Here is a 25,933-nt window from a genome sequence, read left to right on the forward strand (position 1 = left end):
AACAAAAATGTGTTTCCACAATATCCAAAAGAACAGGGCCAAATGACCCTTAGCTGAATCCTTCAAAACTGTGAGCCTAAATGTCTTTCCTGTCTTTAAGTTGATTTATTTCGGGTACATTTATACAAGCAGAAGGCTGACAAACAAAAACATGAGATATTCCAAGAATCAACTGTGGAAGTAAATAAAATGCCTTAAATAGAGGTAAAAATCCAGGTATGGTGGTACATACTTGTAAGCCCAACACTTGAGAAAAGTGGGACAATTACAAGTTGGACATCTGCCTGGACTACACAGAAAGGTCAAGGCCAGCCTGGTTGATGTAGCTAGAATCAAACAAAAGTAAATTCATAAGTAAATAAATTGAGATATTGCTCATATCACCATTACTCGTACCAGTGGGTGAAAACATGGTTCAATACCCTTGGCATAAAAAACTTCAGTTGTCAGAGTTAGCCTATCCCTAACATTGAAATTTTTGAAAAGCAGAGGTCTACATACTCATTCCAAGGGCTTCCATGGAGCAAAGAGTGGTAGAACAGTATTCAATTCATTTGTCCTGTGACTGCATCGTTAATTTTAGATGATCTTTTAACCACTTAACATTATGTGTCTTTATTGATGTTTCTCTACAGTCTGCTATAGTAAGAATATTCAATGTGAGATCTGTTCTCACAACAAAAGTTTTAGCATGGAAAAATGTACTGTGGGCAAACTGATGACCAGCAATCTTGAGAACATATTTACCCTCTGCCTATTGGTTAGTAACCAGATATTTGTCCAAGCCCATTCTATGGAGAACACCATTTGATTTACAGATGTGACTGCACAAGATGCATTCACATGTGCTTACTCAGTAGGTGTCTTCCTGTGCCTGAGTCACCTCACTCTACACAATATCTTCAGTGTTGTATATTGCAGAACTCCTCATGTCATCTTTCTCCTCATATGTTCACTGCATAATCTCAAGAAACATACAAAATATATTGTTTGGCCCACGACAATGGCTTTCACAAATTAAAAGGTTGCTAGTAGGAAATAAGCCCCAGAGGGAGCAAGGCCAACGGGGATTTGACAGACTCCAGGGGAGCCCAAACTGTACCACCCAGATCTGGAAATTGAAAGCAAGCCAAAAGTAAGGACTGCTCCCTAATGTGCTTCTGAAAACCAGACCAACTGGTGAGTAGTTCTGCTTTGTTTGATAGTCTAAAAAGTTGGAGACACAAAGAGGATGTCAGTGTTAAGGGCCAGCTGACTTCATATTTTTTCTTCCTTTTCCTAGTTAAACATAATGTTAGAAATTTATTTATTTCTATATTGTTCTCCATGTTCTTTTTCTCTAATCCGGTCCCAAGCTAACAGTAAACTTTTGATTTGTTCTTTCTCTATAATCTTATGACTTACTCATCATAAACTGTTTCATTGTTTCATGGTGTGTTCTGAAAATGAGTTGGTCAAAAAATGCTTCATGACAGGTTCTGAAAAGTGGCTGGCCATAAAACCACAACATGTAACTAAATTACTAACTGAAAAAAAAATCCACTTTTGTAATCACTTATTATCTACCTCAGGCATGAGCCTGCTTATAAAAATGCTCCCCTTATTTTAATTAGAGCCACTTCTCTCTCCTAGTTCCAAAGAGACTGCAAGTTTGACCCAACCATAAAATAAATTTTTCCTATTTATTTATCTATCTATTTATCTATTTATTTCTTTAATCATTTTATAGCTCAATCTCATCCCCTTCCCTCCTCTCCTTCTAGTCCCACCCCTACACCTCCTCCTCCTATTTCCCATTCTCCCTCATCCCAGAGAAGGGGAGGCCCCCAAGGGGCACCAACCCACCCTGGCACCTCAAATCATAGCAGGAATAAGCACATCTTCTTCCATAGGGGAGTAACAAGGCAGCCCAGCTAAAGGAAAGGGACCTAACATTGGCTACAAAGTCAGAGACAGCCCCTACGCCTATACTTTGAAACATTTTGGTGTTTGTCCCTGGCTTTTGTGGCATAACAGCCAGACAGAATCTTTAACACAGTCTTGGGGAGAAAAGGGATACTTTACTGTCCTGCTTTTGGTGTACATGGAGGTAGCTATCACATGTCTGAATTCATCTGGTCTTCTCTGATCATGTTGTTGTACTGTCTTTTCCCACTATTCTCTGTTGCCTGTTGAATTTGTCTTTTCAAATTTTGATGCAGTTATGAGAATCAGACTAAGCACAACCAATTTGCCTCTGAGCTGCATGCTGCAACATTTTAAAAGTTTCTATAAGGCAGACTGCTACCAGCTCCCTCTATGCTGGCCCCCAACTGGATTTTACTCTGTCTCTGTCCCTGTCATTGGCTCGAGTCTCATAGATACACAAGACACTTCTCTAATCCCTACTATTTGAAATCATTTTCCCGTACTGTGCTTCTAAATTATGCCTTTTATTCCTGCTTGCTCTATCTTCCAGCTAGTCTCTGTCACTGACCATGGAGCTCTGATGTGGCCACACCCACTCCATGCCCACATCTGGAGTGATGCAGGCACCCCCAGTGCACAGCCCTAGAGAGCACGTAATCCCGTTCCTTCTGCTGATGCTCAGCTAGCACACTCCCAGAATTTATCTCTAAGTGTTCTTTGTTCTCTGTTCGCTCTGGTCTATCCCTGTTATCACTGAATTTAGTTTTGTACATATTGAGGTATCTTTTGGGCGTGGATAATATTGATGTACTGTTTTATTCTGCTCTACTTTATTAAAAAGCTCACACTGTAGCATAACTGTCTTCTGAGAGGCTTCATCCATCAGCTGATGGAAACAGATGCAGAGACCCACGGCCAAACAATAGGCCAAGTGAGAAGGTCTATGGAAGACTTGGGGGAAGGATTGCTGGAAAGGTCAAGGATACCATTAGGAGAACTGCAGAGTAAAATAACCTGGGCTAATGGGGGCTCACAGAAATTGAACTATCAACCAGACAGCATGCATGGACTAGACTGAGACCCACTACACATATGTAGCAGATGTGTAGCTTGGTCATCTTACAGGTCTTCTAACAATGAGAGCAGGGGCTGTCTCTGAATCTATTGCCTGCCACTGGATCCCTTTCCCCTAGCTGGGCTGCCTTGTCAGGCCTCAGTGGCAGATGTGCTTAGTTATGCTGCTGCTGCTGCTGCTGCTGCAACTTGAGGTAGCAGGGTGGATTGATAGCCACCTTCTTCTCTGAGAAGGAGAGGAGGAAGTCAAGGGAGGGGTGGATGAGGGTGGGACTTGGAGGAGAGGAGAAAGGGGATTAGGTTGTAAAAAGATTTAATAAATGAATAAATTAAAAAATAGCTAGCTCTAGAAAGCCACCTGACCCTGGAACACTGGTTCTCAACCTAGGGGTTGCAATGACTGTGAGGGTTGAATAACTCTTTCACAGGTGTTAAAAACCATGGCTCTGCTTAGAGAATGGCTTCTGACTGCTTTGTGGATTGCTATCTTTGTGGGAAGTCCCCAAGGAGAACTTCCTGTATGCCTGGTAAGGACTGGTATGACAGAATCTGCAGCCTCTGCTTTTTTTTCTGGATTGACCACAAGGTGATTCCTTTCTTCTAGCAAAACACTATGTATACTCTTGGTAGCCTTTTCTTTCACTTTGTCTGTAACAAGTACAACAATGACATAATAGAAATCTCTTAATAATTCTGAGGTGGATTTATTAGCAATACATCACAGAATTGAGATGATGATTCCTGAAGCAACTCAAAACTCAGAAGAATTTTAAGAAAGACAAAATAGAGATCATAGTGTCTCTTGAAGCACATAATTATTCTCAGAAAAACACAAAGTATTCTGTAACTCAAAAAAACTAGCCCTTCTAAGAATGAATCAGAGAAGTTAATGAGCACACATAAAATGTAGACATTAGTTCAGAAACAAGAAACTCTTCCATGTAGGTACCAAATCCTCAGGCAGTCAGAAAACAGGAAGGGTTGGACAAGAGTTAAATAACTCTTGTGACAACAGAATAAATTTATCTTAGCTATGGCTATGCAGAACAGAAATGTAGACATTGTAGGAACAGATTTATGAAAGAGAAATTAGGTGTTTAAGATACAGTATACAGACCATACAGATGTGCTTAAACTATGAGGCCATGAGGCAAAATATCTGCATATGGAAAATAAAGTATATGAAAGAGAAACTTGTGAAGAAACTTTCTGAGAATAATTATCTAGTTTCTTGGAACATATTTAGAAAAGCAAAAATGAAAGTGTATGCTTTGTGACTTTGAAATGAAATAAATATGGAGAGGCTTGTGCTTTTCAGGGCCATTTTCTGAACAGAAAGCTGGTGGTCATGTTCTTCATTGCACTGACACTATATCTCTATCCTTAGGGTCCTAGAACCCACCAGAGCAAGACTATAGCAACAGGAATCTCATATTAAATACCCTGAATGTCAGATATTTACATTAAAATTCATAATAGTAGCAACATCACAATTATGAAGTAGCAATAAAAATAAAATTTTGTGATTGGGGGTCACTACAACATGAAGAACTGTATTAAACAGTTACAGCATTAGGGATGTTGAGAACCACTACTCTAGGATGAAAAGAAAAGGAAATAAAACAAAACAGTCCAAGAAAAAACATTATGTGCTTTCAATGACAAAAATATAAACTTTTCATAACTTACAATTCATAAGCTTATTGAATATAATTAAACATCTATTAAAAAACAACAGCCTGATGTCGACACTTTCTGATTCTCTGTAGATGTCTGGTTTTTATACATTTCTGTTTAATAGCCTAAAGGTATTTGATATTTATATTATTCTGCAACTTGATAACTTTATAAGAAAAAAATTTAATTAAGCTTTTTAAGTTGTATGCCTCCAACCTTGTGTATATCTGCAGATATATACAAGCTGGCTATAAAATAAACCTCTTTAAAATACTTCAGTAAAATTCTAGATAGGCCTGCTTAAAATAATTAGAGCTGTATTTAATAAAAGTTAATATTCCTTTAAAAACAAGATAGGCAAGGTCATTAGACTTTCACATAAGTATCCAATCACTCCTCCAAGTATGCTATATGAAATCAGGCCCTAATTAAATGAGATCTCAAAGTTTTCTGGGGAAAGTATGGTATATAGGCTCAAAATTAAGAAAGGGAATGGGGTCTACCTATGCAACAATGAGAAAGCTGTGATACAAAATGTGGAAGGCACCAGATGTTGTTTAACACAGCCTTAGGAAAAAAAAAATCTTACAACAAATGGTAAATTTATTTGCTACTGTCATTGTAGTGAGAATTTTGGAATTTTTCTTTTCTATAAACAGCATGGAAATATTATGAGAATATGACCTCATTTTAATCTCAGGTGTGAGGATATGGGGCAGCTTCATAGCAACTGACTGTAATTTGTCTCAGGCTCTAGAAGGGGCATGTGCACCTGCGCCTGCAACCTTCCTTAGCACAGCTCAAACACCAACACCCACTCTCAAACCAGTGGACCTCTCTCATTTTCCTGAAGAATACTCCAGACACCAGAGAAAGACGGATCCAGTCTGAAGTACAGACTCTAGGAATAAACAGCAAACGTTATGTATAAGCAGATGGCTTGAGGTTGGCATAAGAACACATCAAATAAAAGTCAGGATATCATCGCTTCCCCAGCAACCCCCAAACTCAATGGATATTCTACTTCATCAGAAACACAAGAAAATTATTTTAAAGCTATGCTTATCCAGGATTAGAGGCACATACAGAGGAAACCAACAAATCTCTCAAAGAAATCACCACACAGATGGAGGCAAATAAAAAGAAAATGAACAAAGCTCTCAAAGAAATACAGGCAAATTCAGCCAAACAAGTAGAGGCACAAGCAGAGGTACAATTAGTAGCATATAGAGAGGAAATGAACAACAACAACAACAACAAAATAGAGGCCATCATAGAAAGACGGGAATCCACATTCAAACAAATGAAGGAAATGGTGCAAGACATGAAAACAGAATTAGAATAAATAAAGAAAACACAAACAGAGAAAAACCTTTGAGCTGGAGAACTTAGAGAAAAGATCAGGAACCACAAAGGTAAGTATCACCAATAGAATACCAATAGTATCACCAATATCACCAATAGAAGAGATGGAAGAGAGAATCTCAGGTGCTGAAGATGCACTTGCAGAAAATGATACATCTCTTAAAGAAAAAGTAAAATCAGAAAAGTTCCAAATACAAAACATCCAAGAAATCAAGGACACCATGAAAAGATGAAATCTGAGAATAATAGGAATAGATGAAAGAGATGATTCCAGTCTCCAAGGTCTGGAAAATATTTTCTAGAAAATCATAGAAGAAAATTTTCCAAACTTAAAGAGATGCCCATAAACATACAAGAGGCCCTACAGAACACCAAATAGACTAGACCAGAAAAGAAACTCCTCACATCACATATTAGTCAAAACACTAAAATACAGAACAAAGAAAAAAATATTACAAGCAGCAAGAGAAAGGGCCAAGTAGCATATAAAGGTAGATCTCTCAAAATCATGCCAGACTTCTCAACAGAACCTCTGGAAGCCAGAAGGGCCTGGGCAGATGTCATGAAGACTCTAAGGGACCACAGATGCCAACCCAGACTACTCTACCCAGCAAAGCTTTCAATCAACATAGATGGAGAAAACAAATTCCATGAGAAAACTAAACTTAAACAATATCTACACAGCAACCCAGCCCTACAGACAATACTAGAAGGAAAACTCCAATCCAACGAAAACTATATCCAAGAAAACACTGGATATAGATAACTTCACAACCAAAAATTAAAAGAAAACAAGCACTGAAACACAGTAATAACCACCAACTCCACAATAAAAGGGAATAACATTCATTGGTTACTATTATCTATCAACATCAATGGACTCAACTCTCCAATAAAAAGACACAGACTAACAGAATGGTTGGGGACACAGGATCCAACATTCTGCTGCATCCAAGAAACACATCTCTGCAACAAAGATAAACACTACCTCAGAGTAAAGGGCTAGAAAATGTTTTTTCAAGCAAATGGACCCAGAAAATAAGCTGGAATAACTATCCTAATATCTAATAAAATAGACTTTCAAACAAAATTAATCAAAAAAGATGAGGAGGAGAACTTCATTTTCATCAATGGAAAAAATCCACCAGGAGGACATCACAATTCTGAACATCTATGCCCAAATACAAGACCAACTACATTTGTAAATAAAACATTATTAAAGCTTAAATCATACATCGGTCACAACACCTAAATAGAGGGAGACTTCAAAATTCCACTCTCACCAAGGGACAGATCATCTAGACAGTAGCTAAATAGAGAAATAATGACACTTACAGAGGTCCTAAATCAAATGGACCTAATAGATGTCTACAGAACTTTTCACCCACACTCAAAAGTGCATACATTCTTTTCAGTATCTCATGAAACTGTCTCAAAAATTGACCTGTCGGGCATAAAGCAAGCCTCAGCAGATACAAGAAGATCAAAATAATTCCCGTATTCTATCAGACCATCATGGTCTAAAACTAGACCTCAACAACAGCAGAAATAACAAAAAGCCTACATACACAAAGAAACTAAATAATTCTCTACTCAATGACAGCTTGGTCAGGGAAGAAATGAAAAAATAAATTAGAGATTTCTTAAAATTCAATGAAAATGAAGGCAGAACTTACCCAAACTTATGGGACACAATGAAAGCAGTGCTAAGAGAAACGTTCATAGCACTTTGCCTCCAGAAAGAAGTTGGGAGACATCTCATACAAGTAAATTAATGGCACACCTAAAAGCCCTAAAAAAATTAAAAAAAAAGCAGACACACCCAAGAGGAGTAGACAATTGAAAATAATCAAACTCAGAGCTGAAAATCAATGAATTAGAAACAAAGAAAAAATTCAAAGAATCAATGAGACCAAAACCTGGTTCTTTGAGAAAATCAACAAGATAGACAAGCCCTTAGCCAAACTACTTAAAGGCAGAGAGAATCTATCCAAATCAGTAAAATCAGAAAAGAAAAGGGGGACATAACAACACCAAATGAGGAAATCCAAATAACCATTAGGTCTTACTACAAAAGCCTATATGCCACCTATTACAGATCAAACAGACTCCAGATAAGTGTTCTTGTAATTTCAGTCAACAGCCTAAATTTCCCAGCCTATTCCTTATTCCTGAGGGTGCCCTCTATCTTCCCCCTTGTTTTGAAACTTCTTCCACCACCCCAATTACAAGGACCATAGGCATGTAACTTTCCAATATACTCCAACATTAAAGATTTCCCCATAATTTTCTCAATTTTATCTTCTGTCCATAGTCTGTGTCTGTCTCCAGCAGATTTCCAAACAACTAAACACATCAGATTATCCAAAATTGCCATCTTAAGGAGGTCCTTAAAATTAACAACCTGGACTTGCTTAAAGCTGATGAAAACGACATTTCTGACAAAAATTTGTGCCAACTTAAGCCGCTGCTTCAGACCAACATTCTGGACTGCTCCAAAGCTACCTGTACTTTGATGTTTCCACATGTTTAAACAGACCCTGGAAGGGAAACTAGATGTGCTCTGCCTTCTCCTGGTCTTTGACAGACACTCCAGCCTTCCTGGGCCATGACAACCACATCCCAATTTCATCTCTAAAGCAGCTATAAAAAAGAGTATGTCACACCTTATTGTTAACAAAGGCTGGAATATGAGATCCAAAGGAAAATAGCTTTCCTATATCAAAGAAGCCACTTGCCTATAAATATATGTATTCAACACAACTGAGATATAAACCATTAGCCCTACATAAATTGAATGAATTATTTGATTCATGTGATCTACAGCCAGTGTGAATGTGATGTCTAAAAAACAAAACAAACAAACAAACAAGAAACAACTCTATTTTATGCTAGACATCTGTCTTGGTACCCTCTATTTACCCTCTATTTATCTCTGACACCATTCCCAGACAGATAAATTCCCAGTAATCCTGACACCCAGAAATGTACACCTATAACCATTTATTTATTATGACTTTTTGTCTTCCATAACCTGCTTATGCAGACATTCAAGTTGCCTTGACTACCCAATCTTGGCAGAGAAAAACAGCTCTTGGCTTGCTTGTGCAGATACTAAAAGTCTTCTTGTGATTTTAGCCTTAAAAAAATCCTTCCTGAGCCAGTTTCTCACAGCAATCTCAAATTTGACTCAGAGATTATTGTCCTGTTAGCAATAATCAGTAAATCTTTTAACTGTACTCCTATTGAGTCTATGGTCTCTTCCCCTGGGGTCAGGAACTGCATAATAATACTTATTCTTTACCTCGTTTGATTTTAATTCATGGACTTTCTAGGCAATTGTGGTGGTTTGAATAAAAAGGGACCCTATAGTCTCAGAGGGAGTGGCACTATTAGGAGGTACAGCCTTTTTGGAGAAGGCATGGCCTTGTGGAAGGAAGTGTATCACCCAAGTGGGCTTTGAGTTTTTGAGTGCTCAAGTCAGGCCCAGGGGCTCTCTCTTTCTTCTGCCTGTGGATCCAGATGGAGAATTCTGGCTAATTTCCTAGCACCATGTCTGCTTGCATGCCTCCATGCTTCCCCTCATAATGACAATGAGAGACCAAAATATTAAAAACCAGCTAATATTAATATTTAAGGCCTGAACTAGTTGGGTGGAGAAGTCCAGGAATGCCCTGACGGAAAGAACCGGTTTACTGCATTCTTTCCCCACGCACTAGAGATACAGTTGCTAGGAAACTGGCCCATCCCCCTAGGGAGGGACACCAAGTCCCTTCCTATAGCCAATCAATTCAAAATGTAGCATTTTAACCAATAGATGCTTGCCAGGCAGGAATCGCCCCTGCCTTGGGCATGCTAGGAGGGACCAGAATCTTTAAATCGCCCAACTAACCTGAGTACGGGGCTTTTGGCTCCCACCAATTCGGTGGCGGGGGGGGGGGGGGTGGGCCCAAGATGCAGCTTGTAATTTGTAATAAAAAGAACCTCATGTATTTACAGGAGAGACTGTTTATTCCTGGTCTTTCGGGGTTCATTAACTGGGCAGAACAACAACAGGCTAAACCTCTAAGTCAGCACCAATTAAATGTTTCTTCTATAAGATTTATAGTGGTCATGGTGTTTCTTCACAACAATAAAACCCTGACTAAGACACCAACAAATTAAATAGTCTATGGACAATTCTTAGAAGCGGCATTATTTTAAAATATGTGTTTCTTGGGCATAGGAGAGAATTTTTAAAGTACTAAAGTATATGGGATGCAAGTGTTAGGACCAAATAAAATGATGATGCACACAGCATATTTTATATGAAAGAAGTTTATTAGGTGGAGATGAAGAAAGAGAAAAGAAGAGAGTGAGACATGAGAGGGAGAATTGAGGGGGTGGCCCTGTAAGACCTGGGGTCTCACAGCTCAGGAGTTCAATCGCGCCCTTCCCAGAAACTCCCCCAGACCAAGACTCGTTGCAAAACCAAGAGGTTTATTAACCATTGTACAACGGGGTCACCCTTGCTGGTCAGCAAAGAGTGGCACCGGGAGACAAAGGCCTTTAGGTTTTTAAAAGAAAAATTGTGGGAGATTTGAAGTTTTAGTTTTGGCAATTTAGGATTGGATGAGGAAGCTATAAAGTAAGATAATTGGTTAGTCTTAGGTGCTCAAGCTTGGCCAGTCCTGCCAAGTGTGGATGCAGCTGCACTTTAAGGTGGGAGTGGTTAGCTCATCCTTGAAGATTAGGGCTTCGGGCTCTTGGCTGGAGGTCAAAAGCTACTCAGAAGAAGTCTAGGTTTGTTGCTAAGAAACACTATCTCAAGGACAAGGGTCTGGTCCTTCTTTTGCTGAGTGAAGGTCATTGCTTGCTTGCCCTTTTTTTATATCTGTCCTCACAGATAGGGTCACATTCCTTCACTCTCTGGAAAGGTACTAAGAGGCTTTAGCTTAACCTGGACCTAAAACTCAAAACTATAGGCTTTAGAAGACATATAGGTTACAAAGTTAGTCTAATCCTTTCATTTCCCCCTTCTCCTTGTAACTGCTTCAATCATGAAGCAGCTGCAGAGTGAGAATTTTATCTTAAGAAAAAAAAATTTTTTTTTGACTCAACATTTCAGCCTGTAGAATGGGACAACGGGCCGATGATCCGTCTTCTGGAATTTCTTCATGCTGATGATGGATTGTTGAAATCTCAGTTTAAAAGAGGCTGAAATGCTGGTCAAAAGTTGGGGAGAGTACATGGGTAAAGATTACTAGGAGCCAGTCAAAGGCTGGTCAATGAGGCAGTCCTTAACAGTCTCTGGTTAGTTGATCCAATTGAAGAGACAGGGAGCAGTCATGTCAGCTTCCAACAAGTCCAGATTTCAGTTTGCAGCCCAGAGTCAACCAGGTGAAAATCTGCTGAGACAAATTCAGACTAGAGACAGAAGTTAAGATTTGTCTGTTAAATGGAAAAAGTGAGGAATCCCAACACCAGGGAAAAACTCTTCTTGGATCCATTTGAGCTATGCCAGATCTAGGTCTTATGACCTTTTGATTTTTATAAACTCATATAAATTTTTGGTACACAAAAGGAAACTCAGAAAAGTAACATATCAGCAAATCTAATACAGCAACATTTTGAGAGTAACAGATAAAAACTATATCCAACAGAATTGGTACCAGTCAGCTGTTTGTTTTATATCTTTTATAAACAACTTAAGTGTGTCCATGTGGCAGCCTTTTTGGAGTTAACAGCATCTGAGCAGCGGAACTCAGCTTCTTGGCTTTTTTTTAAAGTCCAGTCTCTCACAGACTGAGAGCCCAACAGAGAAAGGGGAGAGGGCAAGAGAGGAGAGGGCAAGAGAGTGACAAAGTGGTGGGTTGAACCTTTTAAGGAGAAACTTAACCATGCCTGCCAGGTGTGGCTACCTGGCAGGTGATACATGATGACATCATAGGTTGCTGGGCAACCCAGGAGCAGGCTGCCTAAATACTAACAGTAACAAACATCTATCTACCCATAGAATAACCAAAAACCATCCAACCACTCTTGGGAATGGGGCATAGTTTTCTTAAATTGCTTAATGCTGATTTGGGATGTAGTTGTTTATTATTGGGGGATCAAGAAAATTAGGATATTATCCAGTCTTAAGAAAGCTAGCTGTAACTTTTGCTTTCCAGTCTCTGAATGCTGAGAAAGTTCAGAGGTTAACTGAAGTCCTGACTACAACAGTCTGTGATGCTGGACAGTTTAACCAGCAGTTTTGAAATTGTCCTGGATGTAGATTTTTGAGGAAACAGTTATTGATCGAGGCCATCTATCTGTTTAAATCACCCAGGAGATCTGTCTTGTCTTTTTTGGTATCTGGTGCTCTTGCTCTGCAAAATATATAAACTTTCAAATGTATTATACATTTTTGTATTAGTATGTGTACGGGCTGTGCACTGAGCACAGTTCAGTTAGAGATGATTCTCTGTTCTCTGTTACAAAAAGTAAAGCATTTGTTTTTCTATGTAAGTTAGTTTGTACTGTATAACCAAAGTGTAAAATAAATTTTTATCTATGCCATTTTTTAAAATGGCATGAAAAGTGCTGGGGATATTGTAACCACAGATTCATTGGCCATGCATAGCTGATGTCCTGGCTGGAGATATTTTCATGTCTCAGTCAGTCTTAGAGCTGTTCTCATATGAACAAATTAGCAAATTATGTTACCTGTCCTGTTTTATTTTCTTGATTTTTTCCTTCTCTCTGTAGCCAATATTGTCAGGAGGCCTCCCCTTGTCATATTTCATTTCCATCTGTTTGGATGGAATGCATAACATTTTTGTTTTCTGTTCAGACAAGAGCATATTCTCCTCCCAAACACAACACATTTCCTGTCTTCCATTTTGGAATCAGGACCTTTCTACACTGATCTAGTTCAGCAATCCTTTCCAAAATCCAGTGTATATTAGCAGGTGTGCTACTTGTCTCATTTAAAAAAATCAATAAATCAATAAATCATTACATAATCTGACCTGGCTCATAGGTCAGTTGAACAAGACCCTAAGAGAGGGAGTGAGAATAGGGTGGGACAAGAGACATGAGAAATGAAGACCAAAACAGTTTCTCTGATCAAGGTCTCAGTTTATTAAAATTTTTCATACAACTTTATAGGCAGGGCGGAAGGAATGTAATTGCCTTTGGCAGTGTTCTAAGTAACTAGGAATCACAGGATGACCCACCAAGGAATCACAAGATGTGCTAATAATGGTGGATCACAGGACGACCCAACAAATGAGTCACAAGGTGTGTTCATAATGATTGTTTAGAAAGTTCCTCAGAAGAGTTACTCGGGAATCCCAGAGGGGGGAGGAGGATTTAAGGTGTTTCAGGAAGATAACCTTTATCGAAAGCGCCAGGTCAGCTAGGAATGCACTATTGCCAAGAATTCTGGGGGCAGCAAGGTGCCAGAAGGCCCCAAATATTATATTCCCCTTCTGTCTTATGACCAACTTTTAAAAATTACCTAGATCTTTTCATAATTGTTTGACTTATATGATTATAAGTTATATCTATGACAGGTTTCATGTCGTAATGTCTAAAAAATTGTTGTATTTCAATGGATATACATGCTGAAGCACCATCAGCTCCAATTTGCAAAGGTATCTCCAAGACAGTCACTATCTCTAACAAATGTGTAACCTTAGAATCATGCTTTCCATAATTTAAGGCAAAATCCCATTGGAATTCTGAATATGAACCTATGACATGGTTTACATATGTCAGTTCTGCAAACTCTGAAAAAATGGAGCACACAAGCCACTGTATGTCCTTGTTCGAAGGCATCACCAAACAGAATCTATATTTCTACTTTAGCATATAGAACATCCAGTAATTGAACCTTTACCATACACAAGTAATATCTAATATGAACATGTTGGCCTATAGATAAAGCATTTTTACATAGTATCCCATTGGGCTGCCATGTAATTTCTTCAAGCCTTTGTGAATTCTTCACACCTCGAACTAACCCTTTTGATGTTATTGTAAGTTCCAGATTGGATTTCTCTTAAGGTTCCCTATTTTGAGTCAAAGATTCCTCCGACCTCTGTTCTATAGCCTTTAATTTCTCAGTCTCTTTTTTCTCCCAGTCTCTTTTATTCTGATTTCTTCCAAAGAGAATATGCAAAAGAGTATATATAAAACTGAAATTGTCACTGTAAAAGTTATTTATATGCTAAAAGAAACAAACTCAGGTAGAATCAAGAAGCACTGTGTCACTGTGTCTTCCTCCATTTTCAATTTAGAAAAATAATCTCCTTTAATCTCAAAACCTTTCCCTAACAACTTTACTTTTTTAGAGCCAGCTCCCTTTCTAAACCTTTTCAGTTCAGACGCTTGAGGCTTCTCAGTGTGTCTCTGGCTCCTGTTTTCAGAGAGTCTTTCTGTCTCCCTCCAGGGATCCTGAAGTCTTTCCCACTCTGGGAAGTTATTGGGTCCACAAGTGTTTGCTCCTCTGACCTGCAGGAGTCAGGCCAGCAAGAGCCCCTTCTCAAAGAGATTTAGATTCCTGCCTTGGCTAGGAAAGTTTGGCCTTGAGTAGCTTGCTTGTGTTAAAAATGTCACTTTTTTTCCCCCTCAGCAAAGGCTCCTTAAAATATCTGCCTCTGGCTTTTTTTTCCAGTCTTTTTTTTTTGGGGGGGGTGCACCAGGGGGTCCTGAGCTCCTGCCTGAAAATCTGTTTGTTTTTCTCCTTAAGGATCAGAACTAAGAAACTGTACTGTCTACATTTAGATTCAATGTAAATTCTTGCTAGATTAGAGTAAGTTTTGTCCTACTTGGTACACCAAAATATTAAAGTTATTTTTATAAAATAGTGTTTGTTTCTCAGTTTCTGTCTTACCCTGGCTCACATTAAAATAATTGAGACTCTATTGTACTTGTTTAATAAGCTTCACAACACAGTAACTGAGAAGTTGTTGCTCTATTCTTAACTTCCTAAACTAATCTGTTGGTATAATGTTCTTTTGAAATGTATACACCTTACCCTTGTTTGTTCAAATGCTGATTTCTCCCCCCAACACACACACACACACACACACACACACACACACACACACACACACTGGTTTCAATCCAGATATTGCATTGTGATACTCATTCTAAGCATCCTGTCTCAACTCTTGTGTAAACAGGACAAAATAAAGCAACTAGACACAATGTTGAGAAGCCAGAGGGCAGGAAATGGGTGGGAGGAGAAGATCTGAGAGGAGGGCTAGGAGAGAGAGCTGGAGGAGAGATCTTGGAGGACATGGAGCATGAACCAGACCTAAGATTTCACTAAAAGCAAGTATAATGTGGGAAATCTAAATGTTAGGAGGTTTAGGATGGGGTAACTATTGCCCAGCATTGTGTTCTAGGGTAACTTAAATAAACTCAGTCTCTGTGTGATGATTTGGTTATACAGCTGATAGGACTAACAGCAGCATTACCAGAAGATATATCAATAGTAAATATTGATCACTGCCTACAACACTAATCTGCCTTCCTTTTGTCAAAATCCCAGAGATACTTGCACTTTGTAGCTCTCTTGCTCCAACTCCTCTTCTGATGTCTCTTGAACCTCTCTGCCTATGAATCCCCTAATTCCTCCTCCCCTGTCTGGCAGGAAGTCCATCCCTATTCTCTCTCCTGTTCAGTGATTGGCTGTTAGATGCTTTATTGGCATATCAGGGGACAATTAGGGAGCAGTGTTTACACAGCATTGAGAGAGGAGATTCTCAAAACAAAAATTTCAACCAGATATGGAAGTAAAGAAATCAGCATTTGTATTAACCTTATGCATACAGTTTCTTCCCCAAAGTGCTACATAGACACAAGCCCAAAGCATAGGGGCCAAGTGATCATGGCCTAAGACCTCTGGAAGCATGGGCAAAATAAGTTTTTCCTTCTTAGAAGTGTGTTGGTTCAGGTAACAGAAAGCTGTCAACTCTCTCTTGAACATTCTGGCTCACACAACGATCTCTTGAGTGTACCTGTCTTTACTCTGCTCTAGCTTGTGGATATTTACCATGTGCAAACAACCATAGTATATTGACCTCCCCTGTCACACTTTTTCTTTCTTTATCCTTCCAGTATTTAGTGATTTATGCTATTGTTATATTATTGACTTTCATTCCAAAGAGGAGAACAATGAAGAACAGAAGGGAATGGATCTATCCATGCTGCTATTTTGAGCCAAAGCTTAAAAACAACAAAAAGCTTGATGTTCCTTAAAGTCTCTTCATTCTTTGTCATCCACAAACTAAGATGATTTCTTTATTAGTTACTTTTCACTGCAGTGATAAAACACCACAACCTATAAAAACATTTATTTTCCCTTTGATTTCAGAGGGACTGAAGACCCTTATAGCAAGGAGGCATTACAGAAATCAGCAGGAATGGCAACTGGAGCAGAAAGCTGAGATTTTACATGCTCAACCAAAGCACAAAACAGAGAGTGAAATGGAAGTAGGGTGAGGCTTTTAACTCTCAAAACAGCCCAGTGATACACTTTCTCCATCAAAGATATACCTCCTAATTGTTCCCTAGTAGTGTTATCAACAGAAAACCATATATCCAAATGCCTGAGTCTAAAAAGGACATTTCTCATTCAAACAACCACAGCTTCATTTTGTTTTTAATGTATACTTTGAATTTAATAAATGCAAAAGTCAGTCTTTAAAGGTTTCTAAATATTTTTATTTATTCATTTGATTATTTGTTTATTTGGGGATAAGTCAGGTATACCAAAGTACAGGGGTAGAGGGCAACTTGCAAGACTTGGTCCTCTCCTTCCACTGCATTGATCACAGGCTTCAAACCCACCTTGGCAGGATTGCTTGGCAAACACCCCTTTGCCAGGGGCCTTCCCCAGTAGGGGGTGAGAGGGTAGTTGCCGACAGGGAAGCCTACAAAGTAAAGAGTTTGAGAGTGGAAGGAGGGAGTAAGGTATGATGCCAGGGGAAATCTCACAGCTCTGACATGCTAGCAATCAGATCACTTTTTTTTTTATTATTTGTATAGGTCTCAGAGAATAAAGATAGATTAATGATTATCCAAAAGGTACAGATTATTTGTTTGATTTGTCATTTCATATCCAGAATTAAAAGTTCAGTCACTTTTAGAAAATAAAAGCAGAGCAGATTTTATTATTATTATTATTATTATTATTATTATTATTATTATTGTTATTATTATTATTAGCCCTATAACTACAATTTAAGGAAGCTAAAGACTGTTTTCTCCAAAGCAAATGCATACATTATATGACAGCCTGATACTAGGCTTGCAGTGTTTATAGTTTGAAAATATTCCAAACAAACAGCAAATATCTGAACTAGTCTTTTTATGAATAACAAATACTAACCTAACTTCTTTTACTACGTGTTTCATCATTTATGCTAGAAAGTAGGAAAAGTTTATTTTAGTCAATCTGTCTTATTTACTGAGTTTTATTCTTCCAGGGCTGTGCTCTGCATGACCCATTATGTTTAAACAAAAATTTCAAATAACTCTACACTTATAATAATAATAATAATAAAAAAGTCCTTGAATCTGTAACCAATTCTCCTGGCCAGTCAGAGCTTGTCAATTGTCTCTGTTTACTCTGCACCAATATGCTGCTTGAGTTAGCCCAGGGGCAGATACCCCAAGAAGTTTCTTGGAGAAATGCTTCATCTAGTTAAGTGCTTATCAGTGCTTAATGAGCTCCAGAACACAAGGAAGATTTCCAAATAGTGGCTAGATAAAGTTAATTTTAGATTTTTTCTTAAAAAAGACTCAGATGTATTTCTTCTCAGGAAAGAATCATAATGCAGACAGTCCCCAAGACTGCAGTATGCAAATAACAAAATGCAAATTTAGAGATAGAAGGACAGCAATAAGAGCAATCCACTCAGCTTTGCTAGAACTGTGACAAGCAGCTGTGCTGGCTTCAGGACTCTCACCATTTCCAATAAAAATGGCTATGCCACACCTTCCAGTGAGCCATCTAGCTGGCCATTCTTTAAGTGTTTTACTCTAAGATGATTTTGATCATGTACTCTGAAGATGCATAAATCAAATGAACAATGAGCTAAAAATAGGCCTTCTGACTTTGAGAAAATAGTCTGCTGAGAACATCTGATGCTGCAGCCAGTCTTGATTGATTCTAATCTAATCTCATTTTATCAGCATATTATAGTACTTTGTGGTTAAACCCACGGCTGACCCCCCCCCATGTATTAGAAAAGCATTGTACCCTAGAGATATAACTCCATTTCTACAAAGAGCCTTTGAAAGACTGACTCTCTCAAATATTTGATTTAAGGGTTTCATGACCAGTTTTGAAGCACTAGGAAAAAAGCTCCAATAATCTTTGCCATTAAATTTGTCAGTGCTCTAAACAAACCTCTGACACAAATAATGAAAGAAAGAAAAGAATGAAAGACAATAATGAATGACAATAATAATGAAAGACAATAATAATGAAAGACAAGAGAAGACACATTAATAGGAAGTTTAATCTTGGAAGCATCATGTCTAGAATAGAAAAAATGATAGTTAACAACTCCTAGATATAGATGTGTACAGAGATCTTGCTCATAGAAAGAAAAATTATTTCAGTGTGGCACAGTCACAATGCCTGTTTTCTGCTCTAAACATCTCCAACATCAAAATATAAATTCAATTAAGTTAAATAGTGTTTCAAGGATAGAAAAGTCTTAAGCTATTGAAACATCGATAGGAAACACAAATTTCCCTTGATTGAGTTTAAAGAGAAGATGCCATCTGATAATGAAGGCAGCTTTACAGTTCAGTGTGGGAGTTACCATAGAAGTCTTGTCTGGGAAATTCTTAAGTGTTAGCCCAACGTTCTGAGGATTCTATCAGAAAATATTTTTTTACATTTTATTTATTTTTAATTTTAAACATTATTTTTAATGTTTTATTAATTACACTTTATTCACTTTGTATCCCCCCTGTAGCTCCCTCCCTTTTCCTCCCCCAATCCCTCTCTTCCCCCCTCTTTTCCATGCATGTCAACTGATAGGGAAGGTCTTCTTTACCTTTCTTCTGATCCTAATCTATTAGGTCTCATGAGGAGTGGCTGCATTGTCTTCCTCTGTGGCCTGGTAAGGCTACTTCCCCCTCAGGGTGAGGCGATCAACGAGCAGGCCAATCAGTTCATGTCAGAGGCAGTCCCTGTTCCCATTACTAGAGAACCCTCTAGGACACTGAACTGCTATGGGCTACATTTGTGCAGGGGTTCTAGGTTATCTCCATGCATGGTACTTGGTTGGAGTATCAGTCTCAGGAAAGACCCCTGTGCCCAGATTTTTTGGTTCTATTGCTCTCCTTGTGGAGCTCCTGTCCTCTCCAGATCTTACTATTTCCCACTTCTTTCATAATATTCCCTGCACTCTGCCCAACAGTTGGCCATAAGTCTCAGCATCTGCTTTAAAAAAACATAAAACAACTGCCTACAGATTGGGAAAGAATCTTCACCAACCCTATATCTGACAGAGGGCTAATATCTAGTATATATAAAGAACTAAAGAAGTTGAAAAGCAACAAATCAAGTAATCCAATTAAAAAATGAGAAACAGAACTAAACAGAGACTTCTTGATAGAGAAATATTGAATGGCAGAGAAACACTTAAAAAAATGCTCAGCGTCTTTAGCCACCAGGGAAATGCAAATCAAAATGACTGAGATTTCACCTTATGCCCATCAGAATGGCCAAGATCAAAAACTCAAGTGACAACACATGCTGGAGAGATTGTGGAGAAAGGGGAACCCTCCTCCACTGCTGGTAGGAATGTAAACTTGTACAACCACTCTGGAAATCAATCTGGCACTTTCTCAGACAACTAGGAATAGCGCTTCCACAAGATTCAGCTATACCTCTCCTAGACATATATGCAAATGAGGCTCAAGTACACAATAAGGACATTTGCTCAACCATGTTTGTAGCAGCTTTATTTGTAATAGCCAGAACTTGGAAACAACCCAGATGCCCCTCAACTGAGGAATGGATACAGAAATTGTGGTATATCTACACAATGGAATACTACTCAGCAATAAAAAAAACAAGGAAATCATGAAATTTGCAGGAAAATGGTGTGAACTAGAGAAGATCATCCTGAGCGAGCTATCCCAGAATCAGAAAGACACACATGGTATATACTCACTCATATAGACACATAATATAGGCTAAACCTACTAAAATCTGTACACCTAAAGAAACTAATCAAGAGGGAGGACTCTGGCGAAAATGCTCAATCCCCATCCAGAAAGGCAAAGAGGATGGACATCAGAAGAAGGAGAAAACAGGGAACAAGTTAGGAGCCTGCCACAGAGGGCCTCTGAAAGGCTCTGCCCTGTAGAAAATATTTTTATCATGAGTAAAAAATAATTTTTGAGGTCCTTAAAGATAAGATTTTCTATAGTACCTGTCATGATTCAAAACATGTATAATGTGCATTCTGTTCATGGGCTTATATAGACCATTAGAACACTCACTATAGCTTAGTTTTCAGTTCGCCATCATTCTCAACCTTAGGACTTTGTTTTACATCCATGCATTTGCTCTCCTTCTCTGTGAACTTTGTCTCTGCAGGTTCAGTTTCTGAAGAGTCAATTCCCCCAGGGAGTTGGAGCTTCCTCAAAAGCATTAGAATGAAGAATGCAGGAAGATAGCTTGATCCTCTTAGTGCTGCAGGCACCCCAAGGTAAATGCGCCTGTTGAAAAGAGCTGATCTGTATTAAATCTTATCATGTCTAGTGAAAGCTAATTTTGTATATTCTTACAGATTCTTTATTCTTTGAAAAAAAAAAATCCAGTGATTATTTTTCCTTTATATAATCTGTTTTGCTAATATATTAATTCTTTTTGTTAAGATGTCAAATTTTTTTTCACCATAAAAGTTTCAATGTATTTTCTTCATTTGATGATGGCTTATTTCAATTGTCAGTCTGAGTGGATTTGGGATCATATAGAAATACATCTCTGGGTGTGTCAATGAGAATTTTTTCAGAAAGTTTTAGCTGATGATGATCTTCCACCATGAATGTGAGCACCACGCTCTATCATCCCTACCCCCTTTGAAGGGAGGGGTCCTTCCTCTCTATCCATAGATATGGGTTGGTAGGAAATGAGAGGTTTTGTTCCCATTTACAGTACCCTCATCCCTGATATCTGAATCTTGCTGTCTTGTTTTCCTCCAGTGCTCTGCCATGCTAGCTCAGATCAAGGTGCAGCTCTCCCATCCTGCTCCAGGGCCTCTATGCAGACACCTGCTTTCTAAATTATTCTGAAGGGTTGATTAGGAAACCCATTCACACTTAAATGAATTAAGCACTTTAGAAATTATGAGAAAATATTAAAATATATAAATAGGGAAGTTATAGCAGTCATGTGCTTTCTGAAAATGAAGCCAAATATAATCTTATCAATTAAGAGCATGTTAAATATTAATGGGGACATTTTATGCACAAGAGTAGATTTCAAAAGTTATCTTTACCTGAAGTTATTTGTATCATACATCCTGCATGCCCCTGGCTCACCACATTTCAGAGTTCCCCAATGTAAACATGTTCTGTCTATCAAAGCGCCAAAGTAAATAGGTGCTGGGATGCCAGCTGCAATGAAAAGAGAAAGAAAAACAGCTCATTAACAGGAAGAAAGAAAAAAGATGTGTATTTTATTTTGAAGTATTTCAATTTCTCTTTTATGAGACTGTTTCTCCAACCGTGGACCATCTATGGAAATAACCTAGAACCCCTCCTCGGATATAGCCCATGGTAGCTGAGTATCCAAGTGTGTTCCCTAGTAAGGGGAACAGGAACTATTTCTGACATGAACTCAATGGCAGGCTCTTCGACACCCCCTCCCCCCTTGCTAGGCCACAGAAGAGGACATTGCACCCAGTCCTGAAGAGACCTGATAAACTAGGGTCAGATGGAAGGGAAGTAGGTCCTCCCCTATCAGTGGACTTGGAAAGGGGCAGGGAGGAGATGAGGGAGGGATGGTGGGATTGGGAGGGAATGAAGGATGGGGCTATGGCTGGGATATAAAGTAAATAACCTGTGATTACTATAAAAAATAAAAATTATTATAAAAATAGAACAAACTATGAATCAAAGACTCTAAACTTACTTTTAGAATTATCAGTGGATGCAAAGTTTCTAGATCACAACAAATGCAAACTATGTAGAAGATGCTAAAAATATATTCTTTAAGTTCATAACCATGAACCTCGTGTATTTTCTAAAATGTCTTGTGCTGGTTTTCTATACATCTAGTTAACAAAAACTATTTCCTATTGAGTTTATGCTTGAATATGCTAAAATATAAAAGGTGTAATTAATTTGAGGTAAGATCTTTGAAGATAAGGGGAAACATTTTCAACTATACAGTTACTTCATTCTCAGACTATTACAAGTAGCCATTACCAAACATAAGTGCTTGTACATTGAAGCTCAACAAAAAGTGGGCAGAGCACACCTATGTTAAAGATGCTACAAGGTCATTGGAACTTCCTGGATGTGGGCAGTAGGGATAATGCAGATCCAAAGGCAAATTGGCTTTAACTCTCTTATTGATCATTCATTGCCTCATTCCTGCTTCCAACCATATATCCATGTAAATCTCAAATGAAGCTTTGGTGATGTTATTGACTTAAGAGGTCACTAGACTCCACCCAAGCACTAAGAATGCCATCAGATAGCATCTGAGCCTACAGCAGAAATTTCCCTGCTTTGTTGTAACTATCCTACATGACATTCCCACAGATATATTTGAGAAGTGCCTTGTTCATGGATTCCTTTGTTCTCTAACTATAAACATCACAAAACTGACTTCATATTGGAACATGATATTTGTATGACTTCAATCTGTGTGCCTATGTCATGATCACTCATGTTAGATTCCAGAATAAACCCTTATAGCCTTTAAGGAGAGAGTTGTGTTTGGGGTTGACAAGATAGTTTCTGTTTCCTTATTCAGAAAAAAAAAATTAATTAATTTACTGAGCACTTAATATTGGTCTGATATGTTGGGGAAATTCATCATACCAAATACTCTTGTGCAAAATGCATGTAATCCAATTCCAAGTGACTTCTCTTCAGACTTGATACACCTGGAAAATACATGCATACATACATACATACATAAAAGTACATACATATATGTCCTAGCATCCTTCCAATGACAGTGGTAGTTCATGATTCTAATTATTAAAATTTTCATTCTGATGTGGGAATAGTACAGTTCTACCTCTGTTATGCCCACACAGAAGAAGGAATTCTGAAAGTTGGCCTCTGACCTCCACATATCTGAAGCAGAGCTGAGCCCATTAACAGTCAGACACTGTCTGCTAACCTAGATGAATAGTTTCCTGGTTACTATATCAACCACCATGCCATACCCACCATCATAGACCCAAAATTCTGAAACAACAAACCAAACAAATCTTTCTTCTTTTATGTTGTTTGCCCAGCATTTTGTCATGTTGATAAAAAAAAAAAAAGCAATTCAAGATATGGTAAAGGCATTCCCACAGATAAACCAAAAGAGAACCTTTCATGTAGGCTATGACATTAAGAAAATGACTTTGAAAAAGACAGCATCTTCAACAAATGGTGGTGGACCAACTGGATGTCTACATGCAGAAAAATGAAAATAGATCCATATTTATCACCCTGCACAAAACTAAAGTCGAAGTGGATCAAGGACCTCAACATGAAACCAGATACTCTAAATCAGTTGGAAAAAAAAGTGGGGAACAGCCTAGAACTCATTGGCACAGGAGACAACTTCCTGAACAGAACACCAACAGCACAGGCTCTAAGAGCAACAATCAATAAATGGGACCTCATGAAACTGAAAAGTTTCTGTAAAGCAAGAGACACCATCATCAAAATAAAACGACTGCCTACAGATTGGGAAAGAATCTTCACCAACCCTTTATCTGACAGAGGGCTAATATCTAGTATATATAAAGAACTAAAGAAGCAGAAAAGCAACAAACCAAGTAATCCAATTAAAAAATGGGCAACAGAGCTAAACAGAATTCTCGATAGAGGAACATCGAATGGCAGAGAAACACTTCAAGAAATGCTCAATGTCATTAGCCATTAGGGAAATGCAAATCAAAACGACCCTGAGATTTCACCTTACACCCATCAGAATGGCCAAGATCAAAAACTCAAGTGACAACACATGCTGGAGAGGTTGTGGAGAAAGGGGAACTCTCCTCCATTGCTGGTGGGAATGTAAACTGGTACAACCACTTTGGAAGTCAATCTGGCGCTTTCTCTGACAATTAGGAGTAGTGCTACCTCAAGACCCAGCTATACCACTCCTAGGTATATACCCAAAATTTGCTCAAGTACACAACAAGGACATTTGTTCAACCATGTTTGTAGCAGCTTTATTTATAATAGCCAGAACCTGGAAACAACCCAGATGTCCATCAAAGAAGGAATGGATACAGAAATTGTGGTATTTTTACACAATGGAATACTACTCAGCAATCAAAAAGGAGGAAATCATGAAATTTGCAGGCAAATGGTGGGATCTAGAAAAGATCATTCTGAGTGAAGTATCCCAGAAGGAGAAAGACAAACATGGTATATACTCGCTTATATAGACCTACACGATATGATAAACATAATGAAATCTACACACCTAAAGAAGATAATCAAGAAAGCAGACACAGGCAAAGATGATCAATCCTCATTTAGAAAGACAAATGGGATGTGCATTGAACGTATGACAGGAGTCTACAGCAAAAGGCATCTGAAAGACTCTACCTAGCAGTGTTTCAAAGCAGACACTAAGACTCATAACAAAACCCTCGGCAGAGTGCAGGGAATCATATGAAAGAAGGGGAGTTAGTATGATATGGAAAGGATAGGAGCTCTACAAGGACCAAATATATTTGGGCACAGGGTCTTTTCTGAGACTGACACTCAACCAAGGACGGTCTATGGATATAACCTAGAACTTCTGCTTGGAAGTGGCCCGTGGTAGCTCAGTAACCAAGTAGTTTTCCAAAGTAAGGGGAACAAGGACTATTTCTAACAGGACCTCAAGGGCAGGCTCTTTGACCTCCCCCCCCCAGGGGAGGAGCAGTCCTGTTAGGCCGCAGAGGAGGACTTTGCAGCCAGCCCTGAAGATACCTGATAAAACAGGGTCAAATGAAAGGGGAGGAGGTCCCCCCCATCAGTGGACTTGGAAAGGGGCAGGGAGGAGACCAGGGAGGGAGTGTGGGGTTGGGGAGGGAATGATGGAGCGGGATACAGCTGGGACACAGAGCTAACAAAATGTAACTAATAAGAAAATTAAAATTAAAAAATAAATAAATAAAAATTTTTAAAAAAAGAAAATGACTTTGTTCTATGGAGTTAACAACTTTAGACATTTGTCTCCCCTATACTGCCTACAAAAATACACTTGAAATGGTTTGAGTAAGGATAAAAACTGAAAAATATTCTCATAAATTAGGAATATGGAAGCCCCTTTAAAATGTGATCTTTTTCTACTAAATACATCTTTGAGTAAGAAAATTATAATATATGCAACATGTAGGATTTTATTTTGGAAGGGGTTTCATGAAAGAGTTCAGGAAAACACAACAGACTAGGAGACTAATGATAGCCTGCAACCAGTAATACTGTACAATCCATCATTTACGCTGCAATTTTCAAATTCATCAAGAAAGACCAAAGAAAAATAAAAAAAATGAATATACCTTAACCTCATTATATCAAAAACAACACATTAGGGCCTACAAATGGTTCAGTAGGTAAAGTTCTTTACCACAAAGCTTGACAAACTGATTACAATACCTAGAACCCACAAGGTGGAAAGAGAACCAAGTCCTGTGAGATGTCCTCTCATTTGAATATGCATCCCATGGCATGT

At 38.4% G+C, this 25,933-nt stretch overlaps 1 protein-coding gene across 1 annotated transcript in view; it reads right to left on the reverse strand.

Annotated features, from left to right (window-relative positions):
- Positions 1 to 20,002: 20,002 nt before the first annotated feature.
- Positions 20,003 to 25,933, reverse strand: part of LOC110564562 (solute carrier organic anion transporter family member 1A5-like) — a 43,949-nt gene continuing 38,018 nt past the window's right edge. Inside the window, exons 12-14 of the mRNA XM_060384413.1 lie at positions 23,080 to 23,144; positions 21,528 to 21,645; positions 20,003 to 20,745 (exon numbers count right to left, since the gene is read on the reverse strand). Of these exons, the coding sequence (XP_060240396.1) occupies positions 20,526 to 20,745; positions 21,528 to 21,645; positions 23,080 to 23,144 (403 nt within the window). The 3' untranslated portion in view covers positions 20,003 to 20,525. The remainder of the gene's footprint in view (positions 20,746 to 21,527; positions 21,646 to 23,079; positions 23,145 to 25,933) is intronic.

The sequence above is a fragment of the Meriones unguiculatus genome, chromosome 5 (genome assembly GCF_030254825.1).
Source record: "Meriones unguiculatus strain TT.TT164.6M chromosome 5, Bangor_MerUng_6.1, whole genome shotgun sequence".
Lineage (NCBI taxonomy): Eukaryota > Metazoa > Chordata > Mammalia > Rodentia > Muridae > Meriones > Meriones unguiculatus.